Here is a 22,302-nt window from a genome sequence, read left to right as displayed (position 1 = left end):
GCACTGCCAGGCAGGGGTAGGGCAATAATCACCCAACGCTTTGTTGGGAATGTGTCATTTGAGGTAGTCAATGCGACTGAGGATTGCACAAGAGGCCCAATTCTGGGAGGGTAAGCGGAGGGGAGGACTTGGAGAGGGGGGGTCTTCCATTATCGTTGTGTGAGATGTAAACTGTAACCCCAACACTTATCAATGTCTTCAGGACGAAAGTGAGAGAAAGCCCACCTCACCCCGACCCCCCCCCGCCCCACACAGCAGAGTGAGGTATGTGATATGTAGGTTGAGTCAGCAAAAAGTCTGACAACACCAGGTTTTAGTCCAACCGATTTATTTGATAGTAAACTCACTAGCTTTCAAAGGGTTTCCCTCTTCTTCAGGTGAATGGAGAGTTCTGGCCTCAGACAGAGCATGTAAAGCACAGACAGTTTACAGATTACTGATTAGAATGCGAATCTTTACACCTAACCTGCTGTTCAAGTCCTAAAGTGGCTGACAATGTGTGTGGAAGGAGCACTGATCACAGGTTAAAGAGATGTGTATTGTCTCCAGACAGTACAGTAAGTGAGGTTTTGCAAACCCAGGCAAGTCGCGGGGGTTACAGATAGTGCGACATGAACCCAAGATCCTTGTTGAGACCGTCCACACGTGTGCGGAACTTGGCTATCAGTCTCTGCTCAGCGACTCCGCGCTGTCGTGTGTCGTGAAGGCTGCCTTGGAGAATGCTTACCCGAAAGTCAGAGGCTGAATGCCCGTGACCACTGAAGTGTTCGCCAACAGGAAGGGAACAGTCTTGCCTGGTGATTGTCGAGTGATGTTCATTCATCCGTTGTCGTAGCGTCTGCATGGTCTCCCCAATGTACCATGCTTCGGGACATCCTCTCTTGCAATGTATCAGGTAGACAATGTTGGCCGAGTTGCAAGACTATTTACCGTGTACCTGGTGGATGGTATTCTCACGTGTGATGATGGTATCCATGTCGATGACCTTTCTCTTATGAGGTCCTGCAATGAATCTTTAAGCTTCAGATCTTCAGTTGGTTATTCGAGCCAACAGCCAAATGACCCAGCAGTTAATGGCCATTGACGTCCTGAAGGCCTCTGAGGTATGAAGGAATGATTAGCATCACTTCCTCAAGACCAGGCAATGGACCCATACCTGCCATTCACATCCACACAAAATAACAGCGGGTGGATGGGAGGTAGAGACATGGCACACACACTGTGGCGAAATTTATGGGATTTCATGGGGTTGGGAGTTATAGATAGCTCTGTGGCCTGGTAGGTATGGATATGATCGGCGCAACTTGTGGGCCGAAGGGCCTGTTTGTGCTGTAGTGCTCTATGTTCTATGAAATTCATCACTGGCGCCCCTGGGGAGAGCCGGAATATTGGAGCAAAGAATGAGGCAGGCAAGTAGAAAGATCAAACACTTAGCAGCACAACTTGACTCTAAACTCTTGCCCATTTCCTCGTCCTCTCAAAATAAGACTTTGTAATAAGTGTGCATCTTCAGAAGCCACCTTGTCCCTCTGCTGTTTATTTCTGTCACAAGTAAAACAGATGGTGGATCAGGGAAATATCAGGGTTGACAAAGGTTTCATCCAGACTCGAAATGTTGGCTCTGTTCTCTCTCTGCAAATACTGTCGGACCTGCTGAGATTTTCCGGCATTGTTTGTTTTTGTTTCAGATCTGTTTCAGATTTTGTTTCACTGCATTCAGTGTTTTGGTTTTATCTGGTTAGACCACGCCTGTCCTGTCCTGATTGCTAAGAAACAAGAAGGATATTCAGACTCTGGCTGGGTTGGGGTGGGGCGCAGCATGCAGGGAAGTCCACTTGATTCATAATATTGGGGGTCTGAGCAGGGGAAGATTGAAGGCATTGAGCTCTTCAACTGCATAAGAGGTATTTGAAAAGTAACCTTAAAGAGGTACATCAAAAAGTTTAATCCAGACTTCAAACCTTAAATCAAACTTTAGTTCAATGTTTATTTATTAGTGTCACAAGTAGGCTTATATTAACACTGCAGTGAAGTTTCTGTGAAAATCCCCTTGTTGCCACACTCTGGCGCTAGTTCGGGTACACTGAGGGAGAATTTAGCGTGGCCAATGCACCTAACCACCACGCTTTTTGGACTTTGGGAGGAAACCAGAACGCCTGGAGGAAACCCACACAGACACAGGCACAGGCACAGACACAGGGAGAATGTGCAGACTCCACACGGATAGTGACCCAAACCAGGAATCAAACCCAGGTCCCTGGTGCTAGTGAGGCAGCATGCTAACCACTGTGCCACCCCAGGGGTATACAGGCCTGTATTTTATACAGGGCGAGGACAGAAGGACATGGGTTCAGGCTAATGAAAGGTAACTTTAAGATCGCATTCTGAGATATCTTTCTTCGTGTGCAGAATGCTAATAAAAATTCAAGTTACCATCTGCCTCAGATCAGATCCATCACTGAACGTGGGACAGAAAAGTGATTGCATTCTGTGGTATTTCAATCACCAACCTTAATAAGAACAATAAAAATCAATAAACACACGCTCTGAATAAGAAACATTAAAGATATAAATGATCCTTTCTTTAAGTGCCTTTTCCAGCAGTGACTCCTCACAGTTGTTCATTTCCCTGACATCTGCGAGGATTGATTCACATCCACACAAAATAACAGCGGGTGGATGGGAGGTAGAGGCATGGCACGCTCACTGTGGCAAAATTCATCATGGGCGCCCCTGGGGAGAGCCAGAATACTGAAGCAAAGAACGAGGCAGGCAAGTAGAAAGATCAAACTCTTAGCAGCACAACTTGATTTTAAACTCTCGCCCATCTCCTCGTCCTCTCAAAATAAGACTTTGTAATAAGTGTGCATCTTCAGAAGCCACCTTGTCCCTCTGCTTGTTTATTTCCGTCACAGGTATAACAGGTGAATGTCTGATTTGATTTTTTATTGTCACATGTATTAATATACAGTGAGAACTATTCTTTCTTGCACGCTATTCAGACAAAACATACTGTTCATAGAGAAGGAAATGAGAGAGTGCAGAATGTAGTGTTACAGTCATAGCTAGGGTGTAGAGAAAATCAACTTAATGCAAGACAAGTCCATTCAAAAGTCTGATGGCAGCAGGGAAGAAGCTGTTCTTGAGTCGGTTGGAATGTGACCTCAGACTTTTGCATCTTTTTCCCAACGGAAGAAGATGGAAGAGGGAATATCCAGGGTACATGGGCCTGCTTTGCCGAGGCAGCGGGAAATATCGACAGTCAATGGACAGGAGGCTGGTTTAAGTGATGGATTGGGCTACATTCACGACCTTTTGTAGTTCTATTCGGTCTCAGGCAGAGCAGGAGCCATACCAAGCTGTGATACAACCAGAAAGAGTGCTTTCTATGATGCATCTATAGAAGTTGGTTCGAGTCTTAGCTGACATTTCCTTAATCTTCTGAGAAAGTAGAGGCGTTGGTGGGCTTTCTTAAATATATTGTCAGCATGAGGGGACTAGGACTGGTTGTTGGTGACCTGGACACCTAAAAACTTGAAGCCCTTAACCCTTTCTACTGCATCCCCATTGATGTAGACAGGGGCATGTTCTCCTTTATGCTTCCTGAAGTCGATGACAATCTCCTTCATTTTGTTGACATTGAGGGAGAGATTATTGTTGCCGCACCAGTTCACCAAATTCTCTATCTCATTCCTGTACTCTGTCTCATCGTTGTTTTGAGATCCGACCCACTACGGTGGTGTCATCAGCAAACTTGAAAATCGATATAACAGGTGAATGTTTGATTTGATTCATTATTGTCACATGTATTGGGAGACATGGCGACATGTTGGAACAGTGCTGCCTCACAGCACCACCCACCCAGGTTTGATTCCCAGCTTGGTTCCGTGTCTCTGTGGAGTCGACACATTCTCCCCGTGTCTGCGTGGGTTTCCTCCGCGTACTCCAGTTTCCTCCCACAGTACGAAAGATGAGCTGGTTGGGTGCACCGGCCATGCTAAATTCTATCTCAGTGTACCCGAACAGGTGAGGGAGCATGGCAACTGGGGAATTTTCACAGTAACTTCATTGCAGTGTTAATGTAAGCCTAAATAAACTTAAAAATGTAAATGTAATACTGTGAAAAGTATTGTTTCTCGCGCTATGCAGACAAAACATGCTATTCATAGAAGGGAGAAGGAAAGGGGAGGGTGCAGAATATAGTGTTACAGTTACAGATAGAGTGTAGATCAGGATCAGCTTAATATGTTGATTGGCAGTGAGGGAACGGAGTGTGTTTCCAGCTTTGTTCTAGTTAATAATGATGCCAATGGCCACTCACATCTTGGCTCCATGCATAGAGGATGGAAAGTTGTCGAGGTGCTGAGGCACCAAGCTATCAAGCAAGGATGGGAAAATGGCTCTTAGTCTGATTACAATCGGAAATCAAGCAATGTTTGTTGCCCTCAGAAAGGCAAATAAACAACTTAGTTGGGTGGGGGGGTTGGGGGTGATGGTTTCTCCCTCTCTCCCACTGTCCCTCAAATCAAAGGGGACGCTTGCCATAGAGTACAACCCATGGCAAGAGCTTACACACCGTGGAGTCTTTCAATGTGGGGAGGCTGTTGCATTGTAATTACCACATGGTTCCGGCTCAGCAGAAAACTCTCCTGCTCTTACTCTCTGCCGTTGGGCTTACTGGAAAGATTCATAGGTCTTTAATCAATCTCTTGGTCACTGTATGGTCGCACGTTCCTTGGCGATCACATTCTGGGATGGGACTCAAACCTGGAGCTCCTGACTCAGAGGGAGGGTTCTGTCCCATCATGGAGATAAACCACTCCAGGAGGAGACCTAAAGAGAATCACTACAGTTCAGAAGGAGGCCATTCGGTCCATTGGGTCTTCACCAACAACAGTCCCACCCAGACCTTATCCCCATTACCCCCTGACACTAAGGGGCAATTTAGAATGGCCAATTCACCTAACTTGCTCGTCTTTAGACTGTGGGAGGAAACCGGAGCACCCAGAGGAAACCCACACAGACACGGGGAGAAACGTGCAAACTCCACACAGATAGTGACCCAAGGCTGGAATTGAACCAGGGTCCCTGACACTGTGCAGCAGCAGTGCTGACCACTGTGTCACCGTGCCGCCCCAAAAATTAAATTGATCAAACAGTCTTTTCTCGTTATGTTCCAATAGAATGATGTGCTAAAAATGACTGTGAAATTATGCACTATTCTCATGTGAGTGAAGATGCCAATAACTCATTCTCATGTCAGGGTTTCGAATGACACTCACCATTGTGGAGTACAGTGGGTTATAGTTCACACAAAACATCTCAGATTGACTTTTTGCCTGTGCTGCACCCCTGATAGTTGGATTGAAAGTGTAAGCTCTCTCTCTCTCTCTCTCTCTACCCCTTTCTCTCCAGTTATGTATTGTACGGACCCTGGGGAAGTCAAACATGCCAGTCGCTCCATATCAGATACCAAGCTGCTGGTGGGGTCCACAATACAGTTCAGCTGTGACCCAGGCTTCATACTGGATGGAAATGCGCTCATAACATGCTACAGCCGCGAGACTGGCACCCCACTATGGACATCTACACTTCCACATTGTGCACGTGAGTCAATCAGAACTAACACAGAGTTTTCAAAGCATCATTGTAATTATGGTTTGAACTCCCTCAGTGGTCAACTCATTAAAAGCAGCATCTGCCTAACCAAACAGAGCTGAGAGATTCCAGACTCAGTACTTGTTTTATCCTGAGTTTGTTCATCTTAAGCAAGGTAGTGATTGGGGTCATGCAATGGGCATCAACTGGCGAAAGAATTTAACCAAAAATGTCTTTCCCTCCCCACCACTCCCCTCACTCCTTCCCCTCTCCTATCCCCTCTCCCGCTCCCCTTTCACACTACGCTCTCCCTCTCGCCTATCCCCATTCCCTTCACTCTTTCCCCACTCCTTTCCCACTCCCCTTTCATTCTCTACTGTTCCCCTCCCCTATCCCCACTCCCTTCATTCTTTCCACTCTCCCACTCCCCTCCCTTTCTCCATTGTCCCTTTGTCCCTCCACCCTCCCTCTCTAACCCTACCCTCTCCCTCTGTCTCTTTAGCCCTCCACTTTCTCCTTTCTCTCCCTCTACCCCTAAATTCCAACTTCAATGCCTAACTCGATTTGATTTCTGTTTTTAATATATTAACCAATATTAGGCACTCCTTTCAACTCTTTGGGGGCAATTTTACTAAAAACATTTTAAGTCCTGAACAGGCACAAAAAATTCACACCGTTTATTGGGCAACTTAAAAATTGAATCTTACCTGACGTAGTCAAAAAAATCTTACCAAACTTGGAATCAACCAGCAAAGGGAGTGAGCGGGACCTGAATCACATAAAAGCCAGCTGATAGCAGCAGAGGATACAATTGCGCATGTGCAGATTCTGCCCTCTAAGAGCACAGAACCCTGTCACTGCCTCCCCCAGCTATAACCGGCCTTCTGGCTGATATCATCCCCTCCCTCAATACTGTGGTGCTCCACAGACGATCACCACCGCCCCCCCACCCCTGACAGGACCAATCACCAATCCGTCACCCTCTCCTGCCCAGACCAATCAACCCCTCCCAGACCAAGTGCCAACACCACCACCCCTCCCCAAACAGATCAATCACCCCCCTTGCCCATCGCTGTTGCAGAGTGGCTGTAATGCCCCCGATCACTGTAGCAGAGTGGCAGTGGTTCTCTCCCTTCCTCCCCCTTCGCTCACTGTTGCAGAGTGCACAGCAGTTCCCTCCTGCCCCAGATCTGGCCCCATCCCCTCAGGATCCATCCCATTAGGCCCCACCCTTTTGGTCCTACCTAATGGATACTGCCAATATGTCAGGCTGGCAGTGCCTGGGTGCCCGGTGGGCAATGCTGGCACTGTCAGGGTTCCAGGCTGACAGTGTCAGGCTGACACTGCCCAAGGGGCATCCCTCCCCCTGCTGCTGATCTCCTTGGCGGTGGGGGGGGGCCTCTATGGCCTCAAGTTCTACCAGTAAGAACTTAACCACGCTGGATATCAAATCCAGTAAGATCGTGAGAGGTGGGAAACTGGGTGCGAATGGGAAGATTGTCTCCTTTGTCTATCAGACCCTATTTTTAAACATTTTTTTGAATCACAGTCAATTGATAAATGTACAAATCAGTATCAGACTAAACCGTTCACTGTCTAACATGGCCACTGCTGCAGGATCCTGACAGTGACTGTGGATCCAATCTCCAATATGAGTCAAGGGGAGATAAGAGAAGAATAAACCTTTTAATGGCACAAAATATACTTGCCTGGGATCCTGAATATTGATTCCATGGAAGTCTCATAGCTCATGAATAATTCTGCTTAAAATCAAAATAATTCACTGCAGAACAATGTCACCTCACGGCACTTTCACATACAGTCTCTACGGAGAGGAGTGACAGGCCTGTTAATTGCTACTCAGCCAAGAGGAGGTAGAAGAAGCCTTATTAATAGTTAAAAAGAAAATGTTCTTCATCGAAATGACTTTCAAATGGGAAAGTTCTGATGGTAATTAATGATAATAAATAATCAAGAAGGATCATGGCCACAGGAAGCAGTGTCAAAATAAAAGGTGTAAATAAATCACCGAAGCTGAACTCATAGCTACAGCAAACAATGAGGGGAGTAAATAATATGTTATACTTTCGTTACAAAGCAATTGGGATGTAAAGTCCAAACTCCCAGGAGTGCGGAGTTGGGAACGTTCCCACTCCGTGAACCCAGCTCAGGAGAAACTTCCCCATTTAATTAAAGTTTAAAGTTTATTTATTAGTGCCACAAGTAGGCTTACATTAACACTGCAATGAAGTTACTGTGAAAATCCCCTAGTCGCCACACTCTGGCACCTGTCTACATTCTCTGGGTTCAGGGGAATGAGAGATGATCCAATTGAGACATACTGGCTAGAATTCTACCGTCTCACCTGCCTCAGGAATCGGAGCAGGTGAGGGGCGGACCACGGAAAAGTTCATTGACCTCGGGCGAGCTTATACTGTTTCGGGATGAATGAGACCGTAAAATCTCACCCATAAAATCCTTAAGGGGCTTCACATAAAAGGTTTCCCCTGGCTGGGGAATCTAGGAAACGGCCTCCAAATGAAGAGTTGACCATGAGGAGGAATCTCTGCACCCAAAGGGCTGAGAGCCTTTGGAATTCTCTGTGATCTCCTACAGCCCTCTGAGGTCTCTGCACTCCCCCAATTCAGGCACTTTCAGCATTTCCGACTTTAATCACTCCAGCATTGCTGACCCCAGCTTGGCTCCAAACCTCTGAAATCCCTTCCCGAACCCACACTGCCTCTCTACTGCTCAACATACTCATTAGAACTGAATCTTTGACCAAGCTTTTGGCTACTAGCCTGGAGATTGTCCCATGTGGCCCTGTGCCCAATCTCATTCTGTAGTGCCCCGATATGTGTTTGGAGTTTTATTACATTAAAGGCACTACATAAATATGAATAATAATTGCATCTCTCATACAACCGCTGAAATCTGAGGAGAAAGCCCATCTCGTGAGTTTTGTCCATTTATAGAATCCCACAGTGCAGAAAGAGGCCCTTCAAGTCTGCACCGAACACAATCCCACCCAGGCCCTACCCCAATATCCCTACATATTATACCCATTAATCCCTCTAATTTACGCATCCCTGGATACTAAGGGGCAATTTCTTAGCATAGCCAATCAACCTAACCCACACATCTTTGGACTGTGGGAGGAAACCAAAGTACCTGGAGGAAACCCATGCCGACATGAGGAGAACATGCAAACTCCACATAGACAGTGACCCGAGCCAGGAATTGAACCTAGGATGCTGGAGCTGTGAAGCAGCAGTGCTAACCACTGTGCTACCGTGCCGCCCACTATCCTTGTATAGATGGACTTCCAGTCAAAGTCAGATAAGCTGCTTGCAGTTGTCAAGCTTGCCTATTTGGCTGCCCTAGATTATTGGTTACTCACAATACTAACACACACTACGCTCTGCGGAAGACTGCAGTACAGGTTACTGCATCCATCTATCAACAGCAGTGTAACCTGGAAAGCACACGACTGTTTTAATAGCTCCCCCTGAGAGAGCAAGTTCATAAATCTTTGAAACATTTATTCAAGCCATCTGACAAATATAGCACAGAAATTGCTGGAGCAGCGTATTTATAACAGCAATTATTAATATGTTGTATAATTAAGAAGTTACCAGAGATGGGTAACTTGGTGCACAGGATTATGTAGGCGTTGGTTTGGAACTGAGGCAAGTGGCATTAAAATATCCGCTATCTGCCAGAGTCAGTATGAACTCTGAGCGATGCCTATTAGCAGTCACACATTTTTTTAAAAATGCATAAAAGCAAATTGCTACAGAATCTGAAACCAGAAGAGAAAATGCTGGAGAATCTCAGCAGATCTGGCAGCATCTGTAAGGAGAGAAAAGAGCTAAAGGGTCATCTGGACTTGAAACATCTGATCTTACAGATGCTGCCAGATCTGCTGAGATTTTACAGCACTTTCTCTTTTGGTTTTAAAAATGTATTCCTTTCTCAGAGTTGCAAAGTCAATGCAGACGGCAGAAACCAATCTCCAGAAACCAATTCAAATTCAAATGGAATCCAGCTCATGGTTTCCACAAAAAAGTTTAAAAGTAAGATTTATTTATTAGTGACAAGTTAGGCTTGCATTAACACTGCAATGAAGTCATTGCAAAGTTTCCCTAATCGCCACACTTGGCCAGTTGTTCGGGTCAATGTACCTAACCAGTACGTCTTTCAGACTGTGGGAGGAAACCAGAGCACCCAGGGGAAACCCACGCAGTTGTGCAAACTCTACACAGACAGTGACCCAAGCCGGGAATCGAACCTGGATCCCTGGTACTGTGAGGCAGCAATGCAAATCACTGTGTCACCCTGCCTCCCACAGTTTCTTGATTACTGTCACAAGTAGGCTTACATTAACGCTGCAAAGAAGTTACTGTGAAAATCCCACACTCCGGCTCCTGTTCGGGTACACTGAGGGAGAACTTAGCACGGCCAGTGCATTTAATCGGCGCATCTCTGGACTGTGGGAAGAAACTCAAGCACCCGGAATAAATCCAAGCAGGCACAGGGAGACCATGCAAACTCCACACAGAAAATGACCCAAGCCAGGAATTGAATCCGGGTCCCTGGTGCTGTGAGGCTGCAGTGTTAGTCACTGTGCTGCTGTGGTCAGTTTTTTGCGATGTTGATTGAGGGATTGAACATTGTTTGAGATACCATGCAGCAGCCACCTGCTCAACTCTGAAATAGTGTAAGGGATCCTGTATATCTGTCTGAGAGAACAGACTTGGCTTAACATCACTTTTTAAAGAGGGAGTACCCCTGATGGATAGGGGCATCCACAGAGTTTGGAGATAAGTTTCGTAGGAATAGTAATGTTGGAGGCTGAACTGAAGTCAATAAATAGGAGTCTGACATAAATGTCTTTGTTATCTAAGTGTCCTAGGGTTGAGTGCAGGGCCAGGGATCTGTTGCAGTTGTAGATGAACTGTAGTGGATCCAGATAGCCCAAGAGGCTGGAATTGATTCATGCACTGACTAGCCTTTCCAAGCACTTCATAATGATGGATGTCAGAGGCACCAGCCGATAGTCATTGAGACACACTGCCTGGCTTTTCTTAGGTACCAGGATGGGGGGTTGTCTTCTTGAAGCAGATAGGGATTTCAGGTTGTTATAAAGAGAGCTTGAAGATGTCCACGGATACCCCCCCCCCAACCGGCTGAATCTGAGTGCAGGATCTGAGTGCTTGTCTGGGGTACCCTATCCAGGTCAGTCGCTTTCTGTGGGTTGACCTTAGAGAAAGCTGCTCTGACATTGCAATGGTGACCTCGGATACAAGTTCATTCAGGGCTTCCAGGGTGGAGGGCATGTTCTCGCTGACCTCTTGCTCAAAACGGGCATAGAATGCATTGAGCTTATCAGGGAGGGGTGCGTTGGAGCTGGCAATTTTACATGCCTTCATCATGTAGCCTGTTATGTCTTGTGGATCTTGCCACAGTTGACAGGGGTTGGTGTGGTTGGCCTGGGACTCTGACTTGGTCCGATACTGTCTTTGATGGGTTTCCTTAGATCGTATCTGGCTTTCTTGTGTAGGCCACGGTCGCCTGACTTGAGCGCCTCATACATGGACTTCAGCAAACAGTAGATATCCCTGTTCATCCATGATTCCAACAGATTTGCTTCTCTGGCACACAGATTATTGATTACCGTTGTCGTACTGGTTCACTAGATTTTCAATGGGTGATGGATGAAGTTAGACACAGGGAGATCAAAAACTTGCATGACCTTCCCAAGTTTCCAAAGGATAGAAGGTGAGAGACTGGCTGAGGGGGAGGGGATGTTTGTTGGAATGGTCAACTCCAGAGGGAACAAACTTCAGCAGCAGGGGCCAGGCCCATGATGTAGAGATCATCATAAAATCCCTACAGTGCAGAAGGAGGCCATTCAGCCCATCAAGTCTGCACCAACAACAATCCCATCCAGGCCCTATCCCCGTAACCCCGCATATTTATTCTGCTAATCCCTCTAACCTACACACCCCAGGACACTCAGGGGTCAGTTTAGCCCGGCCAATGCACCTAACCCACACATCTTTGGACCATGGGAGAAAACCAGAGCGCCCGAAGGAAACCCACGCAGACACAGGGAGAGCGTGCAAACTCCACATAGGCATTGACCCAAGCCAGGAATTGAACCCAGGTCCCTGGCACTGTGAGGCTGCAGTACTAACCACTGTGCCACCCAGAGGAGTAGGTGAGGCAATAAAAATGAAGAAAGTTAGGAATAAAACAGTGTTCAAAAAAAAAAATCCTCTGGCATCTGCAAATACATCATTTTGGTGGGCTTGGCACCATGTAAAATGATTGCAACAATATCTCTGCAGTCTCTGGCTAGTCTGCCAGAGTAACTCATTGAAAAGGTTTCTGCTGCCATCTGCTGGCAGCTCAATCAAATTGAACCTTTAAAAATACTGATTCTGAAATCAATGTTTAAACTTCAACAATTTATTGTCGACCAAACTCAAACTCTCCTTTTACAGAACGTGCAGCATCTGTGACAAGTCACAAAATAAAAGGGTGCTGTCTTCAATCAAGAAAAGGTGTTTGACAGATATTTAATAATGCAATGATTTCTTCATATATTGCAACACTGGCCATTCAGCCCACTTAGTCTCTGCTGACATTTAGGTTCCATCACAGTCTTCTGCCACTCTACTCCATCTAACTCTATCCATGCATGTTTCAGTTCCTTTCTCCCTCATGCACTCATTTATCTGGGTTCCCTTTGTATGCATCAATGTTATTTGCCTCACCTACGCCCCTGGGCGGCACAGTGGCAGACTGGTTAGCACTCCTGCCTCACAGCGCCAAGGGCCCAGGTTCAATGCCAGCCTCGGGTCACTATCTGTGTGGAGTCTGCACATTCTCCCTGTGCCTGCATGGGTTTCCTCCGGGTGTTCCGGTTTCCTCCCCACCCACCAAAGATGTGCGGGTTAGGTTGACTGGCCATGCTTAAATTGAGTGAGTGTCAGGGGGTTAGCGGGGTAAATAGGTGGGGTTATGGGAATGGGGTCTGGGTGGGATTGTGGTCGGTGCAGACTCGATGGGCCGAATGGCCTCCTTCTGCAGTGCAGTGATTCTATGATCAATCACCTTACTCCCTCTGATAGCGAGTTCTATATTCTAACTACCCTCTGGATTAAAGGCTTTTCTCCTGCATTCCCTGGTGAATTCACAAGCAATCAGGTGCTTGCACATGCTGATGATGATGTGACAGGTCTGATTGATGCAGCTCTTTCTTCTCAGTCAACTGAGAAGTGAGCGAGTGCCGTTTTAAACGTGCTGTGTTAAAGATACAGAACACCCTCCGGCAGCGGTAATCTCCACCATTTTATTCACTGTTTATTGGGGGGGGTGCGTGGGGGGATGAGCAGGGGGGTGGGAGGGGATGAGTTGGGGGGGGGGAATGAGCGGGGGGATGGGGGGGGATGAGCGGGGGGGGATGAGCAGGGGGGGTGTGGGGGGTATGGTGTTAGTCTGACAACATCTTGCTGCAACCACGTGAGCCCAACTCTCTGACCTGGGCTGTGTACAGAGTGGGATGTTGGAGCTGGCCAAGCTTATAGGGTCAGAGTCAATTTACAGCACCAGAAGAGGCCCTTCCGCCCATCTGGCAAGCAGGGATGGCACGGTGGTACAGTAGTTAGCACTACTGCCTCACAGCACCAGGGACCCGGGTTCAATACCGGCCTCAGGTCATTGTCTGTGTGGAGTCTGCATGTCCTCCCCATGTCTGCATGGGTTCCCTCTGGGTGCTCCGGTTTCCTCCCACACTCCAAAGATGTGCGAGTTATGCTTGATTGGCCGTGCTAAATTGTCCCATAGTGTTTCAGGGAATTAGGAGAGTTGCGGTGATAGGATTGGGTGGAACAGTTGCCAGTGAGGCTCAATCCTTCTGCACTTTAGGTTCCATAACTCAAGCGTTAGAATCCTTCCTAATTCTGCTCCTATATCTTAAGGTTTTATTTACGGGGAGCAGGCAGGAGAATGGGGATGAGAATTATGTCAGCCATGATTGAATGGTGGAACAGACTTGATGGGCCGAATGGCCAATTCTGCTCCTATATCTTATGGTCTAATCAGAGTCACAGGGTCCCTTCAGTGAAGAAAGAGGCCATTCAGCCCAATGAACCAGCACCAACAATAATCCCACCCAGGCCCTATCCCCACAACCTGATGTATTTACCCTTCTAATTCCCCCTGATACCAAGGGGGAGTTTAGTGTGGTTGGTCAACCTCACCAGCAGGTCTTTCGGACTGCAGAGAAACCAGAGGAAACCCACACAGACATGGGGAGAACATGCAAACTCCACACAGTCAATCACCCAAGGCTGGAATCAAACCCGGGTCCCCAGCACTGTGAGGCAGCAGTGCTAACCACTGTGCCACCATGCCACACCTATCAATTCTAGTCCCACTTCCCATCCCATTCTCCATAGCCTTGTATGCTACGGCGTTTTAAGTTTTCATCTAAATGCTTCTGAAATGTTGTGAGGTTTCCTGCTTCTACTCCTCTTTCAGGCAGTGAGTTCCAGGTTCCCAACACCCTAGAGAGGCAAGGGAGGAAATTGCTGGGGCCTTGAGAGAAATCTTTGTATCCTCACTGGCTAGAGCGTAGGTCCCAGGGGATTGGAGAATAGCCAATGTTGTTCCTTTGTTTAAGAAGGGTAGCAAGAATAATTCAGGTAATTACAGGCCTTACATCAATGGTAGGGAAATTATTGGAGAGGATTCTTCAAGGCAGGATTTATTTCCTCGTGGAAATAAGTAGACGTATTAGTGAGAGGCAACATGGTTTTGTGAAGGGGAGGTCGTGTCTCATGATCTTGATCGAGTCTTTCGAGGAAGTGATGAAGATGATTGATGAGGGTGGGGCAATGGATGTTGTCTACATGGACTTTGATAAGGTCCTTCATAGCAGACTGCTGCAGAAGATGAAGTCGCATGGGATCAGAGGTGAGCTGGCGAGGTGGATACAAAACTGGCTCGGTCAAAGAAGACAGAGGGTAGCAGTGGAAGGGTGCGTTTCTGAATGGAGGGCTGTGACAAGTGATGTTCCTCAGGGATCAGTGCTGGGACCTTTGCTGTTTGTAATATATATAATTGATTTGAAGGAAAATGAAACTGGATTGATTAGTAAGTTTGTGGACGACACAAAGATTGGTGGATTTGCAGATAGTGATGAGGACCATCAGAGGATACAGCAGGATATAGATCAGTTGGAGACTTGGGCAGAGAAATGGCAGATGGAGTTTAATCTGGACAAATGTGAGGTAATGCATTTTGGAAGGTCTAATACAGATAGGAAATATATAGGAAGTGGCAGAACACTTAAGAATATTGATAGGCAGAGGGATCTGGGTGTACAGGTACATGGGTCACTGAAAGTGGCAATGTAGGTGGAGAAGGTAGTCAAGAAGGCATATGGCGTGCTTGCCTTCACCAGCTGGGTCATTGAGTTTAAGAATTGGTAAGTCATGTTGCAGCTTTAGAGAAACTTAGTTAGGCCGCACTTGGAATATAGTGTTCAATTCTGGTCGCCACACTACCAGAAAGATGTGGAGGCTTTGGAAAGGGTACAGAAAAGACTTACCAGGAAGTTACCTGGTATGGAAGGCATTAGCTATGAGGAGGGGTTGGGGAAACTTGGTTTGTTCTCACTGGAGCGACACAGGTTGAGGGGCAACCTCATAGAAGTCTACAAGATTATGAGAGGCATGGACAGAGTGGATAGTCAGAAGCTTTTTCCCAGGATGGAAGAGTCAATTACTAGGGGGCACAGGTTTAAGGTGCGAGGGGCAAGGTTTAAAGGAGATGTATGAGGTAGATTTTTTACACAGAGAGTGCCTGGGACTTGTTGCCAGGGGAGGTAGTGGAAGCAGATATGGTGGTGACTTTTAAGGGGCATCTTGACAAATACATGAATAGGATGAGAATAGAGGGATATGGTCCCCGGAAGGGTAGGGGGTTTTAGTTAAGTCGGGCTGCATGGTCAGTGCAGGCTTGGAGGGCCGAAGGGCCTGTTCCTGTGCTGTAAATTTCTTTGTTCTTTAGGTGAAAATGGTTTTTCTTAAATCCTCTGTAAACCTCCTGCCCCTTATCTTAAATCTCTATTATTGTAACCCCTCTACTAAGAGGAAAAGTTCCTTCCTTTCTACTGTATCTTTTTTCTCTCATACTTTTGTACACTTCAATCAGGCCCCCCCCACCCCCCTCAGCCTTCTCTGCTCTCAGGAGAACAACCTAACCAACCTCTCTTCATAGCTGAAACACTCCAGCCCAGGTGACATAGAATCATAGAATCCCTACAGTGCAGAAGGAGGCCATTTGGCCCATCAAGTCTGCACCGATTCTCTGTCAGAATGTCTTACCCAGGATCCCTCCCCCGTCCTATCTCCATAACCCCGTACATTCACTATGGCTGATCCATCTAACCTACACATCTTTTGGACACTAGGCGGCAATGCAGCACGATCAATCCATCTAACCTGCACCATCCCTGGAGTATGGGACGAAACCCACGCAGACACGGGGAGAATGTGCAAACTCCATCCATGTAAATCTCCCCTGCGGCCTCTCTAGTGCCATCATATCCCTCCTATATAGCATGAAGACCAGAACTGCACAGCGTACTCCAGCTGTGGCATAATGAGTGTTTTATACAATTCCATTTTAATGCACCTTTGAGGCACTGGGAAGTGGATCACTATCGCTTTCTTACCGTGTGCCTTTGGATAACTTCTTCTTACCACTAAAGTTTCAATAAACCCACCTTTGTTCTCCCCAATCTGCTATGACCACACACCGCTCTATCTTTCTAATCTCCCACAGTGTGATCACGGCGTTTCTCCAATTTTGACATCTTTCGCTTCCCAAGGTTTTCAGCACTCCATCATCGGTTGCCATACCTTCAGCAGCCTAGCCCCTATGCTCTGGAATCCCACCCACCCCCCTCCACCCAATCTCTCCATCCCTTTCTCACTATCTTCCTTTAGACTCTTGTTAAAACTGTGTTGGGGTAGTGCCAATTGTACCAGGGTAGTGCCAATCTATGTTGAGGTACAGTGTCAGGGCACTGTCCGGTCTATATTTAAGTTGGTGTCCCTGGCGGGCTCCCCTTGCCTGATTCCCGTTTACATGTGGTTGTTATAAACTTCACCAACGTGACTTCAGGTATGAATAAATAGGGAGGGAGTGATCATGTGTCTGAGAAGCTCTTTAATGATATTCAAATTTATTGAAATCAGGTTCTTGATTTGATTTGATTTATTATTGTCACGTATTGGAATACAGTGAAAAGTATTGTTTCTTGTGAGCTATACAGACAAAGCATAACATTCATAGAGTACATAGGGGAGAAGGAAAGGAGAGGGTGCAGAATGTAGTGTTATAGGCATATTTAGGGTGTAGAACTTAGTGCAAGGTAGGTCCATTCAAAAGTCTGATGGCAGCAGGGAAGAAGCTGTTCTTGAATCGGTTGGTATGTGACCTCAGACTTTTGTATCTTTTTCCTGATGGAAGAAGGTGGAAGAGAGAATGTCTGGGATGCCTTGGGTCCTTGATAATGCTGGCTGCTTTTCCAAGGCAGTGGGAAGTGTAGACAGAGTCAGTGGATGGGAGGCTGGTTTGAGTGATGGATTGGGCTTTGTTCTCGACCCTTTGTAGTTTCTTGCAGAGTTGGACAGAGTAGGAACCATACCAAGCTGTGATGCATCTGGAAAGGATGCTTTCTATGGTGCCTGTGTAAAAAATGGTGAGAGTTGTAATGGACATGCTGAATTTCTTTAGCCTCCTGAGAAAGTAGAGGCATTGGTGGGCTTTCTTAATTATAGTGTCGGCATGGAGGGACCAGGACAGGTCGTCGGTGACCTGGACACCTAGAAACTCTCGACCATTTCTACTTCATCCCCGTTGATGTAGACAGGGGCATGTTCTCCTTTGCGCTTCCTGAAGTCGATGACAGTCTCCTTCATTTTGTTGACATTGAGGGAGAGATTATTATCGCGCACCAGCTTACCAGATTCTCTATCTCATTCCTGTACTGTGTCTTGTAATTATTTGAGATCCGACCCACTATGGTGTCATCAGCAAACCTCCCACCGGGAACCTCATTAGATCACCGGCGAGGGGGGAGGGAAATTTTTGAATGAGTCTAGCCGACAGGAATCTCGTTTGCCAACTCTGCTGGGGTTTGGGGCCCACGTCGCTGGTCAGGCTGACACCTAACCTGGGCTCAAAAAATGTGGGCTTTCCTAATGCCTCGGTATCAACACCTCACCCCCAGGTCGGGATGTTTCAGGACATTTCAAAGCACGGTTGTTTGTATCAGCTATACACAAGTAATGAATGTAATCTGATGCAGTTCCTGAACAGATAATCACGGGTCCATGTCTGTATAAGGTACAGTGTTCAGGGGGTAATGATCTTTGCTGGGAAATGTGGATTTACGGAATCATTCTGGGACAAATAAAAATATGTGTCCCAACATCCATGGGTTTAGTCAAATTAATATTAAAATAAAACTTTCCCTTTGGGACGTTGCCTCTCTCCTCAACATACATCAAAGGAGCCATATGTCACTGTGTATCTCTCCACGTGGGGTAGTCAGTCACACCAAGGCCTCTTCACAGTCGCTGGGACCAGCACCTAGACTTCTATTGCAGTCCGTCACAAGCCCCCACCCTCCACCGCCCCCTCGTCTTTGATTAAAGCCTCTGTGTGACCGCTCAGCTGGACAGAGGTAGAAAGGTCAAGGGTGACTGCCCAACCCAACCCCCCCCCAACTCGCCCGCCTCCCATCCACTCCAGACAATGTGTACCATCCTGCCAAGTTGTTGACAGGGTAGCCTGGCCAGCCAGATGGCACTGGGCCTGCGCTCCCACGACAGCCTGTCATTCAGATTTAACTTCCACGGCTATGACCTGTTTATCCAGATGGCAAAGCGGATTGCAGTACCTCAGAGAGGAGGGAAGTCAATGAGACTCCCGTCACCGCCTGTCATTCTCTGTGGCTGATTGTGCGCAGCATTGGCACCAGGCACCAGGGACCCTGTGGCCTTGTTCGCCTTGCTGTCACCACAGCGTCCCTCAAACGCAAGGGGGAAAATATGCAGCAGGCACATGAATTAATGAGATTGTAAATCTGAAGAAAGCAGGCCTTATTTTAAAGGGATATCAAACAGTGTGCACTGGAAATTAAACGAGATAACTTTCACAATGACTGGTGAATGGGGTGACTTGATTGAAGTATATAACATTTGGATAGCACGGTGGCCTAGTGGTTAGCACTGCTGTCTCACAGCGCCAGGGACCCAGGTTCAATTCTGGCCTTGGATTACTGTCTGTGTGGAGTTTGCAGTTTCTCCCCACGTCTGTGTGGGTTTCCTCCAGGCGCTCCAGTTTCCTCCCATAGTCTAAAGATGTGCGAGTTAGGTTGACTGGCCATGCTAAATTGACCACAAGCATCAGGGGGATTCGCAGGGTGAATGTGTGGGGTTACGGGAATAGGGTTTGGGTGGGATTGTAGCCGATACAGACTCGATGGGCTCATTCTCTCCCCAGTCCCTGCCCACGGGTTATTGTAAGCCTGAGATAAAGGCCGTAATTCTCCACGGCTGGGATTCTCCAGTCCTGCTGCAGTGAATGGAGATTTGGCTGAGCACCAAATTCTCCCTTCTCACCGGCAGCGGGTACGGGATGTACCAGATTGGAGAATTCCGGCCAACGTAAGCTTAGATGGTCAATTGTACTTCCACCCATAAGGTTCACTCAGCTCATCACTGGCATTGGGGATTTACCAACTGAGCCCTTGGCACCAACAGCATTGGGGAGACGGTGGTACAGTGGTGATGTCATTGGACTAGAAATCCAGACAACCAGAGCTGGACCTGGAGGTCTGGGTTCGAATCCCATCATAGCAGATGGTGAAATGTGAATTCAATAAAATCTGGAATTTTAAAAAGTCTGATGATGACCATGAAACCATTATTGATAGTCTGATACAGTGGTTAGCACTGCTACCTCACAGTACCAGGGACCCAGATTCAATTCTAGCCTATCAGTGTGGAGACTGCATGTTCTCCCCATGTCTGCGTGGGTTTCCTCCGGATGCTCCAGTTTCCTCCCACAGTCCAAGTATGTGCATGTTGGTGCATTGGTCATGCTAAATTCTCCCTCAGTGTTACAGGTGCTGGAGTGTGGCAACTAGGGGATTTTCACAGTACCCTTCATTGCAGTGTTAATGTATGCCTACTTGTGACAAATAAATAAGCTTCCAACTTTATAAAATAAAAATCCATCTAGTTCACTAATGCCCTTTAGGGAGGGAAATCTGCTGTCCTTGCCTGGTCTGGCCTACATGTGACTCCAGAGCCACAGCAATGTACTTGACTCTCAAAAAGCCCTCTGAAATGGAAGGCAGTTAGGGATGGACAATAAATGCCCACATCCCCTAAATGAATATAGAGGAAAAAACTTAACATTGGTTCTGCACTCACAATGTTTGGCCATGAAATTGTGCAATCTTCCAGCTGGGCTTAGGAACCCTACAGTGCAGAAGGAGGCCATTCGGTCCATCAAGTCAGCACTGACGACAATCCCACTCCAGGCCCTATCCCCACAACACCACACATTTACTCTTCTAACCTACACATCCTGGGGACACTAAATGGCAATGCTTGGACTGTGGGAGGAGACCGGGGCACCCAGAGGAAACCCACACAGACATGGGGAGAACGTACAAACTCCACACAGACAGTGACCCAAGCTGGGAATCGAACCCAGGTCCCTGGAGCTGTGAGGCAGCAGCGCTAACCACTGTGCTGCCACCATGCCACTCCTAGCCAGCAGAATTGCCCATTGGCAATGATCAGCCTGAACCAGTTAGGTTGTCTCTCTCTCTCTTTGCCCCTTTCCATTTCTATTGGAAGAGTGACAGGGGGCCAGGAGACACTCCAGCAGAATTACAGCTCCTGCCACCATTCAGAGCTTACTGGGAAGTGCAGAACAAGCATTGTGGGATATATTTCATCTATACAATGGTCATATTTTGTCAGGATGAGTATTGGTCCCAAAATGGTGATGGTCTGTAGATGCAGGTGAGAAATACAACCCACGTCTTGAGTGAGACGTTAAACTGCCCTCTCGGATGAATGTAAAAGCTAATCCCACAACACAAACAAGCAAGCCCTCCCCAGTGTGGCCCAGGGCAAAACTTATCCCTCAGCCAACATCATCAAAAACAAATGGCCTCTTCACTGCCATGTTGTTTGTGGGATCTTGCTGTGCCCAAATTAGCTGCTGTGTTCCTTACATTACAGTGACTTACACTTCAAGAGTACTTGATTGGCTGTCAAGCACTTTGAAACCTCAAAGCAAGGCGCTATAAGGATCAATATCCTGGAACTCCCTCCCTAACAGCACTATGGGTGTACCTACACCTCAGGGACTGCAGGGGTTCAAGAAGGCAGCTCATTACTATCTTCTCAAGGGCAGCAATGGATAGGCAATAAATGCTGGCTAATCCAGTGAATGGATCTTAAAAATGTAAATGAAAGCTTTTCTTATTACTTCTTCCTGCTTGTGATATCCCTCTGCCTCTTTCTTTTTCAGCCGAGGAATCTGTAGCATGTGAGAACCCAGGACTACCAGAAAATGGTTACCAGATTCTGTACAAGCGGCTGTACCTGCCGGGAGAGACGTTGACATTCATGTGTTATGAAGGGTTCGAGCTGGTTGGGGAGGTCACCATCAGGTGCATCATAGCTCATCCATCTCACTGGAGTGGTCCACTGCCTCTCTGTAAAGGTAAGGCATTATTACCATTTGATGCTCAGATTGAATATAAAAGTAGGGAGGTCTTGCTGCGGCTGTATAGGGCATTGGTGAGGCCGCAGCTGGAGTACTGTGTGCAGTTTTGGGCGCCGTACTTACGCAAGGATATTTTGGCCTTGGAGGGAGTGCAGAGGAGGTTTACTAGGCTGATACCGGAGTTGAGGGGGTTGAGCTATGAGGAGAGGCTGAATAAACTAGGCTTGTACTCGTTAGAGTTTAGAAGAATGAGGGGAGATCTCATTGAGACATATAAGATGATGAATGGGATGGATAGGATAGAGGTGGAGAGACTCTTCCCGCTCAGAAAGGACAGTAGGACTAGGGGGCACAGCCTCAAGATAAAGGGGGGGCGGTTTAGAACGGAGTTGAGGAAGAATTTCTTCACTCAAAGGGTGGTGAATCTCTGGAATTCTCTGCCCGTTGAAGTGGTGGAGGCTACCTCGCTAAATATTTTTAAGACGCGGGTTGATGGGTTTTTGATGAGAGAGGGGATTAAAGGTTATGGGGAGAGGGCGGGAATGTGGAACTGAGCCACGACAAATCAGCCATGATCTTATTGAATGGTGGGGCAGGCTCAAAGGGCTAGATGGCCTACTCCTGCTCCTATTTCTTATGTTCTTATGTTCTTATGTTCTGTGCTGGCTCAGGATTCCCAATACTACTGGCAAGGCTCCCAACATGTAGCCAGAACAATAGAGCACCAGAATCAAGAGGGGGAGGCAACAGCCTAGAGGTATTATCACTAGACTATTAATCCAGAAACTCAGCTAATGTTCCGGGGAGTTCGAGTTTGAATCTCGCCACGGCAGATGGTGAAATTTGAGTTTAAAATAATTTAAAAAT

The 22,302-nt window shown here is 47.1% G+C and overlaps 1 protein-coding gene across 1 annotated transcript in view; it reads left to right on the top strand.

Moving 5' to 3' along the window:
* The window catches only part of sez6l (seizure related 6 homolog (mouse)-like), a 252,818-nt gene that overhangs the window by 218,174 nt on the left and 12,342 nt on the right, over positions 1 to 22,302 (top strand). The window contains exons 12-13 of the mRNA XM_080208081.1: positions 5,416 to 5,607; positions 21,238 to 21,432. Of these exons, the coding sequence (XP_080064207.1) occupies positions 5,416 to 5,607; positions 21,238 to 21,432 (387 nt within the window). The remainder of the gene's footprint in view (positions 1 to 5,415; positions 5,608 to 21,237; positions 21,433 to 22,302) is intronic.

Source organism: Carcharhinus amblyrhynchos, chromosome 20 (assembly GCF_965287045.1).
Source record: "Carcharhinus amblyrhynchos chromosome 20, sCarAmb.v2.hapA, whole genome shotgun sequence".
Classification (NCBI taxonomy): Eukaryota; Metazoa; Chordata; class Chondrichthyes; order Carcharhiniformes; family Carcharhinidae; genus Carcharhinus; species Carcharhinus amblyrhynchos.
The sequence above is the reverse complement of the archived record's forward strand: the minus strand, read 5'-3'. Positions and strand labels throughout refer to the sequence as shown.